Genomic DNA, 20,422 nt, shown 5'->3' with positions numbered 1-20,422 from the left:
TTAACAACGACTGTTTTAATGTATTTTTAATCTTTTAAAGCCACTTCCCCAGAGTGGCTGGGGAAACCTATCCTAGTAAAGAACTTCCTAAATTTATTTATGCTGTTCATATCATATGCATCAAAATTGAGGTTTACTGAAGAGCCTTCTCTAAAATTCATGGAAAATCTTTTGAGTAAGAAGAGCTAGCAGCTGGAACAACTATTAGATAGCTTTTTAGGAACTTAGTAGAAATGTTACAAAACTCTCCATTTTATGGCATTTCCCAGCTCTCCTGCATCATGTGTATTGATCATACATGAAAGTAAGTCCTGCTGAAAGTAGCTCAAGAAAATCCTACAGTCAAATCTGAACTTGGCAACGAATCCACCAGAGGACTTGAGTCAAGCCACTCTCTTTCAAGCTTGCCATCTCCTCTGCAATAAACAGCTAATCAATGTGACTTTTCAGCCATGCAAATGTACTCAAGATGGGAGTACAGGAAACAGGGGTATTGTACAGATTTCCTGAGTCAAAACCAGTAGGGTACAGAACAGTTGTGCAGAGAATCACAGCTTCTTGGGTCAAAGAACTAAACAAGTGAGACTTTAGGGGAACAATTGTTAAATTAAGACGATGAAGAAATAATTAAACAAGGCCATCTGAAGTCTTAGCAGACCTATTCATATTAGTGTAACTTTGGAGGGGAGAATGATGTTTTGACATTGCATAGTATTACTTTAAAAATTTCATAAAATAATAACTGTGTGCCCTACAAGGAAAACAAAACAGAAAAGCTCTTTTAAACAAATAATTCATGTTCCCTATATGAACTCCGCAACAATTTCACTCTAATTAGCAGACAACCAAACAAGGGTAGATGGCTACTCTCCTGTTGCCCTGCTTGCAAGCCTCCCAGGGGCAGCTAGTGGGCTAAGCTTGAAGACAAGAGTGCTGGATTTGATGTAAATTTAGTCTGGTCCAGAAAACCAAGTCTTACATACTACAGAAGGTATTGTCAGAAAATGGATTTTCACTCCACTCTTTTACCTCTTCCTACACCAGGCTCCCCACCCCCACCCCCCCAATTTATTTTGTTTCACTCCTGGCATTTATATGCTGCCTTCCAGGACAAAGCCTTCAACGATGCTTCTTACATGTGTTTAAAACATAAAATTCAGCTTAAATATTTTTATTGTATTTTTTAGAAAACCGAATGAGTCTGTTTAAAAGCACTACACAGTCCAGTAGAGAAAAGCAGATCAACAGTGTTCCCCCCCCCAATACCCTAGTGCCCACCAATCTAGCCAAATGATAGTAGAATGCAGCATTTGTACAATTTCACATTGTGTCAAAGGAAGTCTATTTTAGCATGGTACAATGCAAAGCGAAAAAGGGAATATGCAAAATACAGAGTGCAAAACCAAAGCAGCTAGCTACAATTTGGCAGATAAGCTCACACATGAATTAATTTTGCTTTTGTGCAAAGAAGAACCTCACAGCTTTCTTCCGAAGGAGCTAAAGAATATGCAAGGGTTTAAGTTGTGCCCTAAGGGTGTAGTGAGAAAGAAGTCTCAAACTCTTCTTTGCTGCTCCAGTAAAAGAGGAACATCTCTCTTGGCTGAGGCAGAAGCAAAGGATCTAAAGAGCCACAAATGGCTCAGGATCCGGATAACCATCCTCTGTATTATTTAATACAGATGCTGTACAGTAACTGGATGGAAACACGAACAACCCTTCTGATCTGGCTTTCCAATCTGCAGCATAAGACACAAGGAAAGTATGTGTCCTTTGCATAGACCCCACTGGTTTGGCGGAATGGTAACGAGTATTTATCGACAAGTGTATAAATACAAAGCCAGAGAGCTGAATTAGGAATATATCCCACCAAGCTCAAATACTGATCTCTCCAGCTAATTCATCCTTGTCACACTCTTCTCCAGAAATCCAGAAAGCAGCCCAGCTCAACATGTTCAGACTTTCTTTGCTGCCTGTGTCAGTCCTGCTTTAAGTTCAGCGGGAGCAGAGACACCAAATTCAGTGATAATGCCACCAGTTATCAGCTCATGAGGGGTGACATCGAAGGCTGGGTTCCAAACGTCAATGCCTAGGAAGAAGAAAGAATACAGTTGGTCCAACAGCATGGTAAAGGTTGTCCTAGCTCAACACCCCCAATCTCTGCTTCTATGTTTCATTATCCCAGTGTTGCAAATAGGAGGCAGACACCTCAAAAGAAAAGGCACATTGTCACAAGAACTCAGAGATGTTTAGTCCCTAAATACATAAATCAAAACATTATGGGGATGGAGTGGAAATGGAAAGGCTTGCTTATTATGATTTATTCATTTGTTACGTTTGCATTCCACTCTTCCAAAGGAGCCCATGCATTTTTGCCTCTGGAAAGAGAAGGGATGGTGGGAGTTGTAGTCTAACATCAGGAAGGTCACAGGATGGCCATGCCTGGCCAAAAGATAAGTAGCTGTCTGCTGGATTCTGAGATACTTGAGACACTTTTCCTTGACTTTCTTTTAGGCTTACTGTAAAAACGGGTGTACAGAGCCTGGTGTGTCTACCTGTTAAAGCACTGCAACTGAAGATGGAAATGTCCCACTGAGTGACCCATTTCTTTGCACACGTCCTTCCCATGCTTTGGTACCTGGTGCTGCAACCCACACACCGTTGATGTGTGTCACTTCTTCACTTGGCCTCTCCTCAATAACGATCTTCCCGCCATGTTCCAAGGTCAGGTCACATGAGGTGCTGGGTGCTGCCACATAGAAGGGGATCCCATGGTACTTTGCAGCAATAGCCAGCTGATAGGTGCCGATTTTGTTCGCAGTGTCTCCATTGGCAACAACCCTGTCTGCTCCCACGATGACAGCTGGGGTAAAAAAAAGGAGGGGGGGGAAATGATGACAAGCGCCATACACATCAAAAAAATGCCCAGCTGCATGCTGCACTTGATTCCTTTTGAAATCCCCCATTACAGAATGGGTGAAGCAGTGCTTATGCTAACAATCTGTGGCATGTTTAGCCTTGGAAGACAGGTGACAGAGAAAGCAATCCCCATGGAATTCAGTGTGACATGAGCCCACTCTAGACACTGACAGCAGGTAGCCCTTCTGAACCAAGGAAGGACACTTTTAAACACCAAGTATTAATAAAACTGTAATGTTTAAGTGTCCGCTGTATCTTTGCAAAGAAAGATGATAAAAAAATAGAATCGGAACGGGTGGAGGCCACATAACTTTTCTCTCAGCAGAGGAGCAACTGTGACAGCAGGCACCGCTTCTAAACCCAAGTAAGACACTTCTCAATTTAGTTGAGTGCTAAGTCATCGTAAAATCGCAGTGCTTAAGTGTCCATGGAATGTTTACAAGGAAGGAGGATGGGGCAGAAAAACTTGGCCACACTCCTGTGACCTTACAGCAGCCTTGCCATGTCCAGAGGACACTAGATGCCACTGACTTAAGGGCCTCAAAAGCTGGAAATGTCCTGAGTCTCTGAGAGGGCCTGCGTCCTCAGACTTGGGTTCCTCACTCAAACCAGTGTGCCACATTGGCTAAATTGTCCCAGTTCTTCCTCCGTGTTCAAGAGATGTTCGAGCCACCAACAGCTGTTCCAATAGCAAAACTACCTCCAGAAGGCAGCCTGATTGCTACATATCAAGCTTCCTTGCTAAACCAAAATGCAACGCTAAGGGCCAAACTAGACGAGAGAGAGAGAGAAGCACACCAGCGCTCACCTGCACCAACGAGCTGCTTCATGAGGGCGGCCACCATACTGTCCGTAATGAGGCATGCAGGGATCTCCTCATACTTTAGCTCGTAAGCAGTCAGCCGGGCTCCCTGATTGTACGGCCTCGTCTCTGTGCAGTAGACCTTCTCCAGACGACCCATGGCATGCAGAGAGCGAATGACACCTACCAAGCAACATCATAAATATTGACACTAGGGAGAAGGTGCCAGGTGTCACTCCATATACAACCTTGCTTTTTCAGAAGGGCAGCTAGGATTCCTAGCTCCTTCCTTTATCTGCCGGGGAGGGACAGTGGGGAACCAGATAAAAATATGAGAGGGTTGGGAGAGGAAACCACAACTCATGGGAAAGGTGCCCCACCTTTTTTTGTGGGGCACCTTTCCCGTGTTTTGTACTTAAGCTTAGGTGACGCTTCCGAACTACAGTAGTACCTTGGGTTAAGAACTTAATTCGTTCCAGAGGTCCATACTTAACCTGAAACTGTTCTTAACCTGAGGTACCACTTTAGCTAATGGGGCCTCCCGCTGCCGCTGCACCACCGGAGCACGATTTCTGTTCTCATCCTGAAGTAAAGTTCTTAACCTGAGGTACTATTTCTGGGTTAGCGGAGTCTGTAACTTGAAGCGTCTGTAACCCGAGGTATCACTGTATAACTTACCAAGCGCAGTGCCATACCCAGCAGTGGCCAGTGAGCCCGTGTTGCAGTGGGTGATGACAGTCACCTTGTCCTTGCCTAAGTGCTGCAGGAGGTGGCGTGCCCCATGCTCCCCGATGCTTCTGTTGTCTTTCAGGTCTTTATCCAACATGGCTTCCGCCCAGCTGATCACGCTGTGACAAGAGGTTACATTGACCTGTGTGTTCTCACCCCCCCCCCCAAAAAAGGTGTGGGGAGATTGGGAAGCTGTTGAGCCCTCACCTTTCTCGCAAACTCTCAGCAGTGCTCCCTTCACGCTTGGCCTCCTGGCGAACAAAGTGGCCCAGCTCCTGAGCTGCCCGGGCCATGTTGACAGCAGTAGGACGGGCACTCTCTAGGTAGCGCAGCGAGTCTGCCACAAATTTTTCAAGGCTGCCCACAGACTGCTCTGTGTTTCCTTTGGTGTGCAGCTCCACTGCAAGACTCAGGCATCCGACAATGGCGATGGCTGGAGCACCTCGCACCTAAGGGAAAGGAAACTGGAGTGTAAGCATTTTTGTTTGGGAGACGGATCCTTCTAGCATGTGCGAAGTGCACTTGAACATACGTGACTTCTCCACAAGGCACATGGCAACGCTGCACACAGTTCAACTGGCATGTAGATTACGTGTGATAATTTTTTTATGTCACTCCTAACACAGAATGTGCCGTGGGGAACTGATTTTTAATGGCCTCATATGGGAACTTTAGGAGAAAAAAAATTAAAGAACATGGATAGCAATTAGCAAGTTAAACAGCAGAATCGTACGTGGTCAGTTCTTGTTGGCCTGCATTACTTCAGACCTTCAGTGGGGGGAGAAGAGATCACATGTTCTAAACCAGGTAAGGGATAACTTTTAGCCCTCCAGATGTAGCTGAACTACAGTTCCCATCCACCCCAACACTCCATTTTGTAGTTCCCATCGGCCCCAACAAGAAATTGTAGTTCGGCAACATCTGGAAGGTCAAAGGTTCCTCAGGCCTGTCTTTATAAATAGAAACAAACCCTGCCTGTCTCGCTAGTTTCCTGCGAAGGACTTTTTGAACAGGAGCTGCATCAGCTCAACTCTGAATGCGCGACTGCTAAACAGATGGAACTCTTCGCGTAAGCAGGAATTACAAACTTTATTTTTGGCCACGAAGGAGAAAACCAAGTGTCCTGCCTTTTTAAAATAAAATCCACCTCTGCACACGATGAACCCCATTCTTTTCGGCCGCTAATGTTTTGCCTCCCCCCCCCCACGATACGGGGGGGGGGATATCCTGCTCATATGCCTTCACTTCTGGATCCTCTGCCTGCCACTCTTTGTAGGGTTCCTTTATCCGAATGATAAACAGTCCCGCAGCTCTACCGCCCAAACTGCGGGCTGGCACTCAAAAGGGAGCTGTTTTCCCCTATCACTGCCCCTCCACGTGGCAAGAGCTTCTCCTGTTGAGCCGCTGCCTGCTGTGCAGCTGATAAAGGTGCGAGACCTTAGCCGGGGAGCAGCACAGGGAGCCCCAAGATCGCTCGGGTCCCTTAGGCGTTTCCCCTTCCCCGTCGTAGCACCTTCATGGCGCGGATGGCTCTCCAGCCGTCCTCCACGCTGCCGATTTCCTCGTAGAGGCTCTGCAAGGGCAGCAGGAGCTGGTTGAGGATCTGCAGGGATCCCCTGCGGTAGCGGATCGCTTCCAAACTCATGGCTGCTTCCGAGGCTGGGCTGCGGGAGGCGGAGCAAGAAGCGGAGAGGAAGCAGCCCGCGTGGGTGCTTCTGCCCGCGGCCGAAAAGCTGCGCTGGGTCCTAGGAAGAACCATTTTCAAGTCCCTGCGAATATGCCCTACTGCTGACCCCAAAAGCTCCACTAGGGCAAAGGATCCTTGCTTCTTCTCCTTCTTTTCTATTCGTCTACCGCTGAGTTATTATTTATTTGTGTTATGTACTGAGTTGAATAGGATCCAAACTGCAGCAGTCTGATTGGTCCTAGAACAATAGGCTCCAAAAGGCAGCAGTCTGATTGGTCCTAGAACAATAGGATTCAGAATGCAGCAGTCTGATTGGTCCTAGAACAATGCAGCAGTATGATTGGTTAGCAGGAACCACCCAATCATGCTCCAGATAGAAGTGAATCCACAACCTGATTGGCCTACAGTAGAATCCTGGAATTAGCCAATCATGTGCAGCCCATTGTGTAAATAATGTATATAAAGCAGATACTTTGAGGGGACATTCATTCATTCCTCCTCACCACTATGAGCTGAATAAAGAGCATGAAATCACTTTGCGACTCTGAGTATATTTCACTGGCGACGAAGGTGGGATCCCGCTGAGCTGACTGCCACACACAGCACCGCAGCACCGCCACCTGCCGCACCGCTGCCTCGCACCGTGTATCCAGGCTTCAGCTCCGGGACACAAGGAACTCAGAATGGCAACTGACAGCAGCTTCTCGCCATTCAACCCAGCATCTGGAGACTGGGAAGCGTACGCCTCCCGTTTCACCTTCCTCCTAGAAGCCAAAGGGGTCACCAATGAAGAAGACGCCAAGAAGAGGGCAATATTCTTCAGCGTCTGCGGAGAGGAGACATTTGAAATCGCCCGGGCTCTCCTTGCGCCTGAAGACGTCGCTACTGTTCCATACAAAACAATAATGGAACAGCTGAAGGGGCACTTTTCGCCACAGCCCTCAGTGGTGGCTCGTCGAAATGCCTTCTACGCAAAGCGGCAAGCCCCTGGGGAAACCATAACTGGGTTTGTGACCTCTCTCCGCCAAGCTGCCCGGTTCTGCAACTTCTCAGAGCTGGAGAACATGCTTCGTGACCGCCTCGTCGGTGGCCTGAAGGATGAGAAGCTGCAACGACGCCTCTACGCTAAGAAGAACCTAACGTTCCAGGTCGCTCTGGAGGAGGCCCTGGCAACGGAAGCTGCTGAGAGGTCGACGCAAGAGGCACGGCTGAGCCAGCCGTCCCAACCGAGGGTCCACCACGAAGACCTCACCAACGACTCGGGATCCGACAGGGAGGAGGTGCACCGAGTACAGCAGCGCACTCAAGCAGCCCACATACCACAGCTGCCTCGACGAGAAGGAGGGAACTGCGCAAGCTGTGGAGAAAGTCACGAGAGGAGGACCTGCCGTTTCCGCAACGCAGAGTGCAGGCAGTGCAGAAAATTGGGACACATCGCCCGGGTGTGTCGGGCTCGGCCCACCCGAAGCCAGGCATCAGATGACCAATCCAAGAGCCCCAGGTCCCGGGGCCCAACGCACCAAGGCAACTCGACGGAGCTCACAGACTTCCAGGTATACCAGTTGCCCCACCCCAACGTAGAGAAAATTTATGTAGAGGTACAGATAGAGGGGGCCCCATGCCGCATGGAGCTTGACACGGGTTCAACTCTATCCATAATCTCGGCAAGGACCTTAAGGAAACTGTGTCCTACTGGGGGTCCCAAACTCAGGCCGGCCCCATTCACCCTCCGGGACTTCCAGAAACGTAAGGTCCCCACAATGGGGGTGGGGACCTTCAGGGTGCAATACCGAGGGCGGACGCGGCAACTGGACTTGCTTGTGGTCAAGGGCCCCTACATTAGCTTACTGGGGTTGGCATGGTTTGGACCACTGGGACTAGCCATCACCGGGGTGAACCACATGAGCTTACAAGTGGACGTGGACGCCATATGCAAGGAGTTTCCGGGGGTTTTCGATGGGAAATTGGGACAGTATACGGGCCCCCCCATTGCTCTACAGCTTGACCCCGCAGTACGACCAGTCAGGCTCAAGGCCCGCCGGGTCCCATTCGCCCTGAAACCCCGTATAGACGAGGAATTGGACCGACTCGTGGAGCAAGGAGTGCTGGAGCCGGTGCCTAATGCCCCCTGGGAAACCCCAATCGTCACACCCGTCAAGCCTAATGGTTCGGTCCGCATCTGCGCAGACTACAAATGTACCATAAACAAGGCCCTCATGGCCCATGCATACCCAGTGCCAGTGGTCAGCCATGTCCTTGCCACCCTGGCTGGGTCGAAAATTTTTGGCAAGCTGGACTTGGCCCAAGCATATCAACAGCTGCCAGTAGATGAGGCCACAGCAGAGGCACAGACGATTGTGACGCACAGAGGAGCGTTCAGGGTAAAGCGGCTGCAATTCGGGGTCAGCGTGGCACCAGGCATATTCCAGAATCTAATGGACTCTCTCCTTAAAGGGATTCCTGGTGTCACCCCCTTCTTTGATGATGTGTTGATTGCCGGGCCCACACCAGAGGAGTTTGAGGACCGCCTCCGCACTGTTCTGCACCGTTTCCAGATGGCGGGTCTCAAGGTGAAGCGGGAAAAATGTCTACTAGGAGTGCCTCAAGTGGACTTTCTGGGATTTATGGTGGATGCAGAAGGGGTTCACCCGACTGGGGACAAGGTACGGGCCATTTGTGATGCCCCAGCGCCCAAGAACAAGACTGAACTTCAGGCCTTCTTGGGATTATTGAACTTTTACCATTCCTTCCTTCCCCACAAGGCGGTGGTAGCGGAGCCCCTACACAGACTGCTGGACAAGCGGGCCCCTTGGGTGTGGGGCCAGCGCCAGGAGGCCGCATTCCAGGCAGTCAAGGACTTGCTTGTCTCAAACTCGGTCTTGGCACACTTCGACGAGAGGCTGCCGGTGGTGCTAGCATGCGACGCCTCGCCCTATGGCATCGGCGCTGTCCTGGGACACCAACTCCCGGATGGAAGAGAGGTACCGGTAGCATACTTTTCCCAGACACTCAACGAAACCGAGCGGAACTACTCGCAAATCGACAAGGAGGGTCTGGCAATCGTGAAGGGAGTAAAAAAATTCCATGATTTCTTGTACGGGCGGCCCTTCACCGTGGTGACTGACCACAAGCCGTTGCTTGGCTTGTTTGCCCCCGAGAAGCAGACCCCCCAAGTGCTGTCTCCTCGCGTCCTCAGGTGGTCAATTTTCCTTGCCAGCTACCAGTATGCACTGATTCACCGCCCTGGAAAGGCGATGGGCCATGCAGACGCCCTCAGCAGGCTACCACTACCGGAAACAGGCCCCGACCCAGCACCTGCACAAGAGGTTATGAGCCTGGAGCTGCTTCCTGACCGCCCCATTCAGGCACAAGAAGTTGCACACCATTCCAAGAAAGATAGGGTCATCTCCCGGGTCCTGGACTGGGTGTGGAGGGGATGGCCCAGCCGCAGCCCCGGGCCAGAATTCGCCGGCTACACAACCCGCAAACATGAACTGTCAGCCCACAAGGGGTGCCTGTTATGGGGAAGCAGGGTCGTTGTTCCCCAGCCCCTCCGCAAAAGGGTCCTCACAGCCCTACACGAGACACACCCAGGGGTAGTAAGAATGAAGGCCCTTGCCAGGAGTTATGTGTGGTGGCCGGGGATCGACGGAGAGATAGAGGCCTGGGTCAAACACTGCCAGGCCTGCCAGGAATCCCGCCCAGATCCCCCAAGGGCCCCAGTCCAGTCCTGGGAGTCCGCCCGAGCACCATGGTCACGCCTGCATGTGGACTTCGCTGGCCCCTTTCAGGGGAAAACATTCTTCATAGTGGTGGACTCCTACACCAAATGGCTGGAAGTCGCACTGGTACCGTCCACTTCTACGTCCGCAGCCATCCGGGTACTACGCAGGCTGTTTGCAACCCACGGGCTCCCTGACACTCTCGTCTCAGACAACGGGACTGCATTTACATCAGGAGAATTTCAAACCTTCACAGTGCAGAACGCCATCCGCCACATCCGTTCGGCGCCATTCCACCCTGCCACCAATGGCCAAGCAGAACGCATGGTGCGGACCACCAAGGACACCCTTCGCCGCATGACGCAAGGGGATTGGGAGTACCGCCTTGCCACATTCCTTCTAGCACAGCACAGCACCCCCAGCTCAACGACTGGCCGGAGCCCCGCTGAACTACTAATGGGTCGGCGCCTTGCAATCAGATTGGACCGCCTTCACCCCGATAGAGCTCAGGATGAGGTAGTGGTGGGGGAAGGCAGGAACCCCCGGACCTTCGAGGCCCAGGACCCAGTGTACGCAAAGAATTTTGGGGCAGGCCCTGCATGGGTACCTGCCACAGTCACCAGGGTCACGGGCCCCGTGTCATACGAGGTGCTAACAGATGGGGGGCAATGCTGGCGCCGCCACTGCGACCAGATACGGCGACGATTCCCGGGAGAAAACCAGGAGGAGGAGGACAGGTCAGAGGAGTCCCAAGGGAACAGTGGGGCAGTGAGGCCCATAGAGCAGCAGGGGCAAGCAGGAGAGGCAGAATCAGTAAATACAGAGAGGACCCGCGAGGCCGAAAGGACACCGGAACCAGAACCACGACTGAGCGAGCCGGTTGCGCCAGACCAAACAGCCCCATCCTTGGAACACGAGCCAGAACCTGAACCCCGGACCAGGGAACACCCCAGGCCGCAACGCACACGTAGGCCACCGGCGTACCTTGAGGACTATGAATGCGACCTTCCGGGCAGGACTGGAACTTAGAGGGGAGGGGTGTTATGTACTGAGTTGAATAGGATCCAAACTGCAGCAGTCTGATTGGTCCTAGAACAATAGGCTCCAAAAGGCAGCAGTCTGATTGGTCCTAGAACAATAGGATTCAGAATGCAGCAGTCTGATTGGTCCTAGAACAATGCAGCAGTATGATTGGTTAGCAGGAACCACCCAATCATGCTCCAGATAGAAGTGAATCCACAACCTGATTGGCCTACAGTAGAATCCTGGAATTAGCCAATCATGTGCAGCCCATTGTGTAAATAATGTATATAAAGCAGATACTTTGAGGGGACATTCATTCATTCCTCCTCACCACTATGAGCTGAATAAAGAGCATGAAATCACTTTGCGACTCTGAGTATATTTCAATTTGTAAGAATATTTATATAACGCTGCATCATAAAAATATATCGCAGAAGTTTATGTCCATATAAAACCAAGCAATAACATCGTAAAAAGTTAAGAACAAGCTAAAAGCAAAAAAGAAATTAAAAACATCAATAGACCATTTTGTGGGATGGATGTACTCATACTTGCCTGCATAGGCCTGGCTGAACAAAAAGTTTTCAGCAAGCGTTTAAAAGTTGGTGCAGAAGGTGCTCACTGAATCTCTAGTGGCAAGGTGTTCCACAGGATTGGGCCAATGACACTAAAGGCTTGGTTTCTTGTTCAAACGAGATTCCAGTCGCGATTCAAGCCTCATCATGGGACTGAAACTGCCTTGGTCGCACTGGTCGATGATCTCTGGCAGGCTAGGGACAAAGGTGAGAGCTGTTTCCTAGTTCTGCTGGATCTCTCAGCAGCTTTTGACACCATCAACCATAACATCCTTCTGGACCCTCTAGAGGGGCTGGGAGCACTGTTATACAGTGGTTCCATTCCTTCCTCCTGGGCCGTGTTCAGAAAGTGTTCAGACCCCTGGGCTCTCACTTGTGGGGTGCCTCAGGGTTCTGTCCTCTCCCCCATGCTTTTCAACATCTACATGCAGCTGCTAGGAGAGATCATCAGGGGTTTGGGGCTGGGTGTTCATCAATATGTAGATGATACCCAGCTCTACCTCTCTTTCAAATCAGAACCAGTGAAGGCAGTGAAGGTCCTGGGTGAGTGTCTGGAGGCGGTTGGAGGATGGATGGCGGCTAAGAGATTGAGACTGAATCCTGACAAGACAGAAGTACAGTTTTTGGGGGACAGGAGACGGGCAGGTGTGGAGGACTCCCTGGTCCTGAATGGGGTAACTGTGCCCCTGAAGGACCAGGTGTGCAGCCTGGGAGTCATTTTGGACTTGCAGCTGTCCATGGAGGTGCAGGGCAATTCTGTGTCCAGGGCAGCTGTTTACCAGCTCCATCTGGTACACAGGCTGAGACCCTATCTTCTTGCAGACTGTCTCGCCAAAGTGGTGCATGCTCTCACTTGGACTACTGCAATGTGTTCTACGTGGGGCTACCTTTGAAGGTGACCTGGAAACTACAACTAATCCAGAATGTGGCAGCTACACTGGTGACTGGGAGTGGCTGCCGAGACCACATAACACCAGTCCTGAAAGACCTACATTGGCTCCCAGTACATTTCTGAGCATAATTCAAAGTGTTGGTGCTGACCTTTAAAGCCCTAAACAGTCTTGGTCCAGTATACCTGAAGGAGCGTCTCCAACCCCATTGTTCAGCCTGGACACTGAGATTCAGCACCGAGGGCCTTCTGGCGGTTCCCTCGCTGCAAGAAGTGAGGTTACAGGGAACCAGGCAGAAGGCCTTCTCGGTAGTGGTGCCTGCCCTGTGGAACACCCTCCCACCAGATGTCAAAGAGAAAAACAACTACCAGACTTTTAGAAGACATCTGAAGGCAGCCCTGTTTAGGGAAGCTTTTAATATTTGACAGACTATTGTATTTTAATAGTTTGCTGGAAGCCGCCCAGAGTGGCTGGGGAAACCCAGCCAGATGGGCAGGGTATAAATAATAAATTGTTGTTGTTGTTGTTGTTGTTGTTGTTGTTCAACAACTCAGGTTATGACCAAAGATGTTTCTGCAGATTATTTCAGTGACTGAGCTGGGATATAAGGGTTCAGGTGATCCCTGATGTATCCTGAATCTGAGTTGTTCAGGGCTTTGTAAATCAATGCAAGAAGCTTGAATTGGCTCAGAAGCAGGTGGGCAGCTACTGCAGCTGTTTTAACAATGGTGTCACATGGTGTCTCGACCAGAAGCTCCCATCAGCAATATGGCCACAGCATTTGGCACCAGCTGAAGTTTCCAATCCAGACCCAAGGATTGCCCCACATAGAATGCCTTACAGTAATCCAGCCTCAAAGTTACCAGTGCATCGACTACCGTGGTCTGGCTATCCCTGGCCATGAACGGCTGCAGCTGGCGAACCTAGCCACAGGACACTTGGGCCTCTGGTGACAAAGATGAGATTAAAATGTAATAAATTAAAACAAACTGAGCACTCCTGTTCATTAGCCTGTGATTTATTGAAGCGTTGTGAATGGACTGCATTAAGAGATGCATCGTTTGCGCATTTGCTGAACGAAAGCTGTTTAATTACTTTCTACCAACGAGAATGCAGACATTAGGAATCCTGCTGACCATCTTATCTATCCCAAAATAGCAGGCGCATGTGTCTTACAATGCAGTCCTATGTACGTTTACTCAGAAATGCATCTCCACTGTGTTCAGTGGAACTTACTCCCTAATCAGTGTGTTTACGATTGCAGTTTAAACTGAAGATATTATTCGGTTAAAAGTGTTTCCCAGCAAGTGCATGTATGTGTCCCACAAACCTGCATCCAGTCAAGCGGGATACATATAATGGTACCTCATGTGAATGTAATCACAGTAATGCTGAGCGGATCTAGGCACTGAGCCTTGGCATACTAATAGGAGCCTTACAGTGTGTACCTGTTTTCATCTCCCTGCCTACCTGCTCATTGCAGAGTTTTGATAACATCCCTAAACATTGCCAAAGGCTATCTTACGTAAATATGCTGCCTTGTAAATAATGCATGGTAAAATATGCGTCTTAGCATGCGATGTTTTTGCTAGTTTCAAGCATTGGAAGCAGAACTGAAATCTGAGCCGAGAGCAATCCCTAAAGCAGAAGGATACAACTTTCGTTCAAATAGAAGCGTGGGATGATAATCATGCAATCTGAAAGTTGTAGCACTGTGACGTATAGGTTCTCTCATTTCTGGTAAAAGATGCCTGCGATCTGACTGTATTGTACTTGTTAGCAGGGTTCTGAAGGCGGGGGGGGGGGGGAGTGCAGGCGGAAGAGATTAGTATTGTTGGGCAACAGCTGCAGCCCACTGGGCTATCACTAGGCCAATGAGGCAGCTGCCTAGGGCACAGACCTCAGAGGGGCGCAGTACTGACTTTGAAGGGGCACACTTTTATACAGATTAGTTTTTGCTATATCTTATGCATTACTGATAGTATTTTACCTTTATTTTATATTTTGAAGAATTTTATCATTTTGGAAGTAATATATAACCTATAACCTGAAGCGTCTGTAACCCAAGGTACCACTGTACATTTAAAGCAGTATCCTAACACTTTGAACTGTAATAGCTTCCCACAAAGAATCCAGGGATTGTGGTTTGTTGAGGATGCTGAGAGTTGCTAGGAGTTCTCTATTCCGCCCACACAGCTACAATTCCTAGAGTTCCCTGGGAAGAGGGGTTGATTGTTAAGCCACCGTGCAAACTGCAGCTCCCATTCTCCACCTCCAAACACCCAATTTCAGGGCCTTCTGCTAGCTATCACTAGCCAACACCCATGGGAGAGCTTTGCAGAAGGATACCTCTGTTTAATCCAAACCAACCTTCGCCCTGGCATAAGAGCCAGCTTCCCTGCTGAGCAAGTCAGAAACTTTCAAAACCACTACCCAGTAGGATCACAAGGGTTTAACATTACAGGAACTTATCTGGAATGTGTCACACATATTGATCCCACTAGTCCTCATTTTTCCATATGAACCATGGACAGAGGGTTTGGCAGCAGTCCCTGCATGTGCATCAGACATGCTGAGTCAATATGTGGTAGGGAATAATTCTAGCTTCAGTGAAATGAAAGGCATTGTCCTGTACAGTATCTCCTTTTTAGGGTCAATGTGTTAGTATATTAGTCTATCCAGATGGCCATTGCTTTTTTCTGATCTATTCCAAATTCTCTTTCTAAATAGCAGCAATTTTGGAACTACTGTTACTTATATGCAAGCGAAGAAACTTGGGCAAGCCCTGCAGGAAGTGGTACACGGGCTGTCACTACAGCACAGTTGCTATTGCCTTCGAGCTTTTTAAAGCCTGCTCTTCCAAGCTGTTTCCAATTTGCTTGTTGCTTCATTGCACCTCCTAAATCACAGTAAGTTGGTTAATAATAGAATATGCAAAGCCCTACCATTACAGAGCGGTTTCATAGCATTTTTCATTTTTATACTTTCTAAAACTCAATTCAAGTGTCAAAATCTAATTACTGCAACTTGAAGCATATAGTGCTTGATTACAGATAAAATAAAGTGCTCTTTTATTTTTTAATAACCAAAACTCATATTGATGCAGCGGCTCACTTGGTTGGCAGTGATTTTGACGGAAGTGTATGTTACAGTCCCCAAGCAAGTTATTGAAGTATTTCTAGGATAGCGTTGCTGTGTTCAGTGTGATTTCATCTAGTGTATTCAAAAGAAAACTGTTTATTTTGTAATGGTCCCATAGACTTCTGGGCTGCCTGTTTTGGTAGTGATTTTAGAAGTCTGTAGCAATCTCGTTTGACATGTCCTTTCATAACAGCCCTTAGACACATGATCAGAGGCTACTGAATGTGTGTGTATGTGTGGAATTGTTGTACCAAGATTGCAGAGTCCCTGATCACACAAAGAGCACTTACCGTACATAGACTCTGCAAAAGTGACCAAAAGTGACTCCACATATCCCCTTGTTTGGTTGTAGGGAACAAGGCTAGTATCAGAGCTGGCAGAAAGATAACATGTGCAATAAAGTCTGCAAGAAAACGGGTCATGCGTCATTGGTAAAGCACTATTTTACATGCAGAAGGTCAGGTTTCAGTTGCTGCCAGCTCTGGAGCGGGGAAAGTTTGAAAACTTGGTGTTCGACTGTCATCCAGATTGGTAGACGGTACAGGTCTAAGTAGACTAGCAGCTTCACTCAATATAAGGCTATGTAAAAATGTGTTTTTAGGAGTAAATCTAAAAATTTAAGCAGATACAAAGCAACCTGTTAGAAACACTGATTGTTTTTCTATGGTGTTTGCTTTCTTTAATTCCCTGCTGTTCCACAAGCTGCCATGTTGCCCTTTGGCAAATGATAATGGCTATCTTGCTGTAACACATTCTCCACGCTATATTCCACCACCTTCCATGTTCAAAGTCCAAATGCTAATCATCGGATGTTGTTAAGGACAGACAGCAGGAACCAACTCAGGAAAGTACACCAGTGATAAACTAATTATTCTTTCGTGCAGAAATAATACAATGCATCTAGCAATTCTAGATTTTATTGTTTCCTGGGTGCTTGGTTGATAGGTTCAGCCAAGCAGTGGGATAGCCTAGCAGATGGGCAATGCAATACACAACCTGTCACATCTAGATCACTAGCTTAAATTCAGCACGGATTTCGGATGATCTGAGAGTGGTTACCATCTGTTCAATAAGGGTTAATGAAGTGGATTAATATCCTTTCAGCTCAGGCCTCTTGAAGGACATATGCCATTGAACTAAACATCCCAATTAGCCAACTAGTTGAAAGTCACGACATGGAGACCAATAACCAAATAGCCCTGCAAAATGAAGAAGGCATTTGCATCATATAGTTAAAATGTGTGCAAGTGAAGTTGGCATGGCGAATACATGTGATGTACCTGAAAATGATTAATTATTGTGCTGGTGGCAGAAAGGACAAATAAAAGAGAACTGTTTATGTGTACATCCTGGATATTCTCAGAGCCCGTACCATACACCTTTACCACAAGCCACTTCAAAAGCTTCCAGCATGGACCTACTTAAAATCTGCTAAATTGGGAATAGGGAACCTGTAGTCCTTTAGATGTGGTTAAACTCCAACTTTAAAGTTGTTAGGCTTTAAAAACAAACAAACATATAAATGAGTTTATTCTTCTAGTTAAAAAAACTTATATGTGTCTCTGTACCTGGGCCGTGTCATGTGTATGCAGAAACTATTAAATTAATTTTGGGGGTAGCCCCGTTTTATGCTTCTAAACCGATAGAAGCATGGATGTTGGGATCATCCAGACGGAATAACGATTAGAATCTTGGCTGCTGTTCTTAGATTCCGTATTAAAGTGTGACAAGAGGGCCCTGCAAAAAATGTTACTTTATATTGCTGCACGCCTCCCCAAGCTCCTAGCTGTGTGAGATTCCAGAGACTCTAGGCAGTTACCCAGGGTTTGGTTTTCTCAGAATGATATATGGTTTGTTTACACATATATACAACCTGAGCCTGTGATGGAGGGGTTCACAGCATTAACAGCCCAAGAGGGTCTTGCTTCCCCCATAGCCACAGCCTTGGATTCCAGCAGAAATCAGGCATGGTTCTGTCTCCCAGCTGCCCAGCCTGCAGCCTTGCTTCTACCTTCTAGCTCACATACACCTCAACTCTCAACTATGTCTTTTATCTTTCTAATTACCAGCGAGTTGAGAGCGTGGGGCCCACCCACTTTTGTCTGGCACAGAGCCAGTTCCTTTGTTACCTTAATGGGCCATACTCAGAGGGCTGTTACCTTACCAGGAAGCTAGCCTGGATATTTCAAGAATTGAATCGGGGAATTAGAAGGGGCTCAGGCATACAGCCTACCCCCTCAGCTCGTAACAATATTATTCTCAATGGAATATTTTATAGTTTTAACTGGTTTTTATTTTCACTGTATTGTTCGTACACTGCTTAGAGGTTTTGTAATTGTTATGTAGTGAAGTTTCACCCTGGGCTAGCAGGGGGATACTGTAGATAGTTTTCACTCAGGTCTGTAGATAGTTTTCACTCAGGTCCACTTCAGTTATTTTAGGCGGGAAACTCTGGGTTGTTGTTGCTACAGTGTTGACAGCCGGCTGCCTATAAAAGCAGGCCGGCTGAGCTGTTTGCTATAGAATCATAGAATCATAGAATCATAGAGTTGGAAGAGACCACAAGGGCCATCGAGTCCAACCCCCTGCCAAGCAGGAAACACCATCAGAGCACTCCTGCCATATGGTTGTCAAGCCTCTGCTTAAAGACCTCCAAAGAAGGAGACTCCACCACACTCATTGGCAGCAAATTCCACTGTCGAACAGCTCTTACTGTCAGGAAGTTCTTCCTAATGTTTAGGTGGAATCTTCTTTCTTGTAGTTTGGAACCATTGCTCCGTGTCCGCTTCTCTGGAGCAGCAGAAAACAACCTTTCTCCCTCCTCTATGTGACATCCTTTTATATATTTGAACATGGCTATCATATCACCCCTTAACCTCCTCTTCTCCAGGCTAAACATGCCCAGCTCCCTTAGCAGTTCTTCATAAGGCATCGTTTCCAGGCCTTTGACCATTTTGGTTGCCCTCCTCTGGACACGTTCCAGTTTGTCAGTGTCCTTCTTGAACTGTGGTGCCCAGAACTGGACACAGTACTCCAGGTGAGGTCTGACCAGAGCAGAATACAGTGGCACTATTACTTCCCTTGATCTAGATGCAATACTCCTATTGATGCAGCCCAGAATTGCGTTGGCTTTTTTAGCTGCCGCGTCACACTGTTGGCTCATGTCAAGTTTGTGGTCAACCAAAACTCCTAGATCCTTTTCACATGTACTGCTCTCAAGCCAGGTGTCACCCATCTTGTATTTGTGCCTCTCATTTTTTTTGCCCAAGTGCAATACTTTACATTTCTCCCTATTAAAATTCATCTTGTTTGTTTTGGCCCAGTTCTCTAATCTGTCAAGGTCGTTTTGAAGTGTGATCCTGTCCTCTGGGGTGTTAGCCACCCCTCCCAGTTTGGTGTCATCTGCAAATTTGATCAGGATGCCCTTGAGTGCATCATCCAAGTCGTTGATAAAGATGTTGAATAAGACCGGGCCCAAGACAGAACCCTGTGGCACCCCACTAGTCACTCTTCTCCAGGATGAAGAGGAACCATTGATGAGCACCCTTTGGGTTCGGTCAGTCAGCCAGTTACAAATCCACTGAGTGGTAGCATAGTCAAGACCGTATTTTACCAGCTTCTTTACAAGAATATCATGGGGCACCTTGTCAAATGCCTTGCTGAAATCAAGGTAGGCTACATCCACTGCATTCCCTTCATCTACCAGGCTTATAATTCTGTCAAAAAACGAGATCAGGTTAGTCTGACAAGACTTATTTTTCAGAAATCCATGCTGACTATTGGTGATCACAGCATTCCTTTCTAGGTGCTCACAGACTGTTTGCTTAATGATCTGCTCCAGAATCTTCCCTGGTATTGATGTCAGACTGACTGGGCGGTAATTATTTGGGTCCTCTCTTTTCCCCTTTTTGAAAATAGGGACAACATTTGCCCTCCTCCAGTCTGCCGGGACTTCGCCTGTTCTCCAGGAATTCTCAAAGATGACTGCCAGTGGTTCTGAGATCACATCTGCCAGTTCTTTTAATACTCTTGGATGCAGTTCATCTGGCCCTGGAGACTTGAATACATCTAAACTAGCCAAGTATTCTTGTACTATCTCCTTAGTTATTCTGGGCTGTGTTTCCTCTGCTGAATCATTTGCTCCAAATTCTTCAGGTCGGGCATTGTTTTCTTTATCGGAGAAGACTGAGGCAAAGAAGGCATTGAGGAGTTCAGCCCTTTCTGTGTCCCCTGTTTGCATTACACCATCTTCTCCTCTGAGTGACCCCATTGTTTCTTTGTTCTTCCTTTTGCTACGAACATACCCATAAAAGCCTTTTTTGTTGCTTTTAACCTCTCTAGCAAGCCTGAGTTCATTCTGTGCTTTAGCTTTTCTGACTTTGTGTCTACACGTGCTGGCTATTTGTTTGAATTCCTCTTTGGTGGTTTCCCCCCTTTTCCATTTTTTGTACACATCCTTTTTTAATCTTAACTCAGTTAAAAGTTCTTTAGATAGCCACCCTGGCTTCTTTAGGCACCTTCCATGTTTCCGTCTCATTGGTATTGCCTGAAGTTGTGCTTTTACTATCTCCCTCTTAACAAACTCCCAGCCATCATGAACTCCCTTTCCTTTTAATATTACTGTCCATGGGATCTCACCCAGCACTTCCCTAAGTTTTATAAAGTCTGCTTTCCTAAAGTCAAGAAATTGAGTCCTAGTATGCTTGACTAACCAGGTCATCAACATTGGTTAGGACCAGATCTAAAATGGCTGTTCCTCTTGTTGCTTCTCCCACTTTCTGGACAATGAAGTTGTCTGCAAGGCCAGTGAGGAATCTGTTTGACCTTATGCTCTTGGCTGAGTTTGACATCCAGCAAATATCCGGGTAATTGAAGTTCCCCATTACTACTATCTCCCTTCCTTTTGCATGCTTGGCCATCTGTTCCAGGAAGGCATC

At 47.7% G+C, this 20,422-nt stretch overlaps 1 protein-coding gene across 1 annotated transcript; it reads right to left on the bottom strand.

The window, feature by feature from the left end:
- Positions 1-1,155: 1,155 nt before the first annotated feature.
- Positions 1,156-6,120, bottom strand: MRI1 (methylthioribose-1-phosphate isomerase 1). Its single transcript, XM_081861628.1, has 6 exons — positions 5,961-6,120; positions 4,655-4,896; positions 4,397-4,566; positions 3,725-3,901; positions 2,636-2,860; positions 1,156-2,086 (listed from the first exon to the last, which is right to left on the bottom strand). The coding sequence occupies exons 1-6, from the start codon at positions 6,090-6,092 to the stop codon at positions 1,953-1,955; spliced, it is 1,080 nt and encodes a 359-aa protein (XP_081717754.1). The 5' UTR covers positions 6,093-6,120; the 3' UTR covers positions 1,156-1,952.
- Positions 6,121-20,422: the final 14,302 nt, after the last annotated feature.

Source organism: Podarcis erhardii (genome assembly GCF_964252035.2).
Source record: "Podarcis erhardii genome assembly, chromosome: 5".
Taxonomy (NCBI): Eukaryota; Metazoa; Chordata; class Lepidosauria; order Squamata; family Lacertidae; genus Podarcis; species Podarcis erhardii.
Note: the sequence above shows the minus strand (reverse complement) of the source record. Positions and strands in the feature narration are given on the sequence as shown.

Excerpts from the sequence above, each read along its gene's own strand:
- MRI1 (XM_081861628.1), bottom strand. The coding sequence starts at position 6,092 with ATGAGTTTGGAAGCGATCCGCTACCGCAGGGGATCCCTGCAGATCCTC. Across the intron at positions 3,902-4,396 it reads TGGGTATGGCACTGCGCTTG|GTGTCATTCGCTCTCTGCAT; the intron begins GTAAGTTATACA and ends GTTGCTTGGTAG. Across the intron at positions 2,861-3,724 it reads GAAGCAGCTCGTTGGTGCAG|CTGTCATCGTGGGAGCAGAC; the intron begins GTGAGCGCTGGT and ends TTTTTACCCCAG.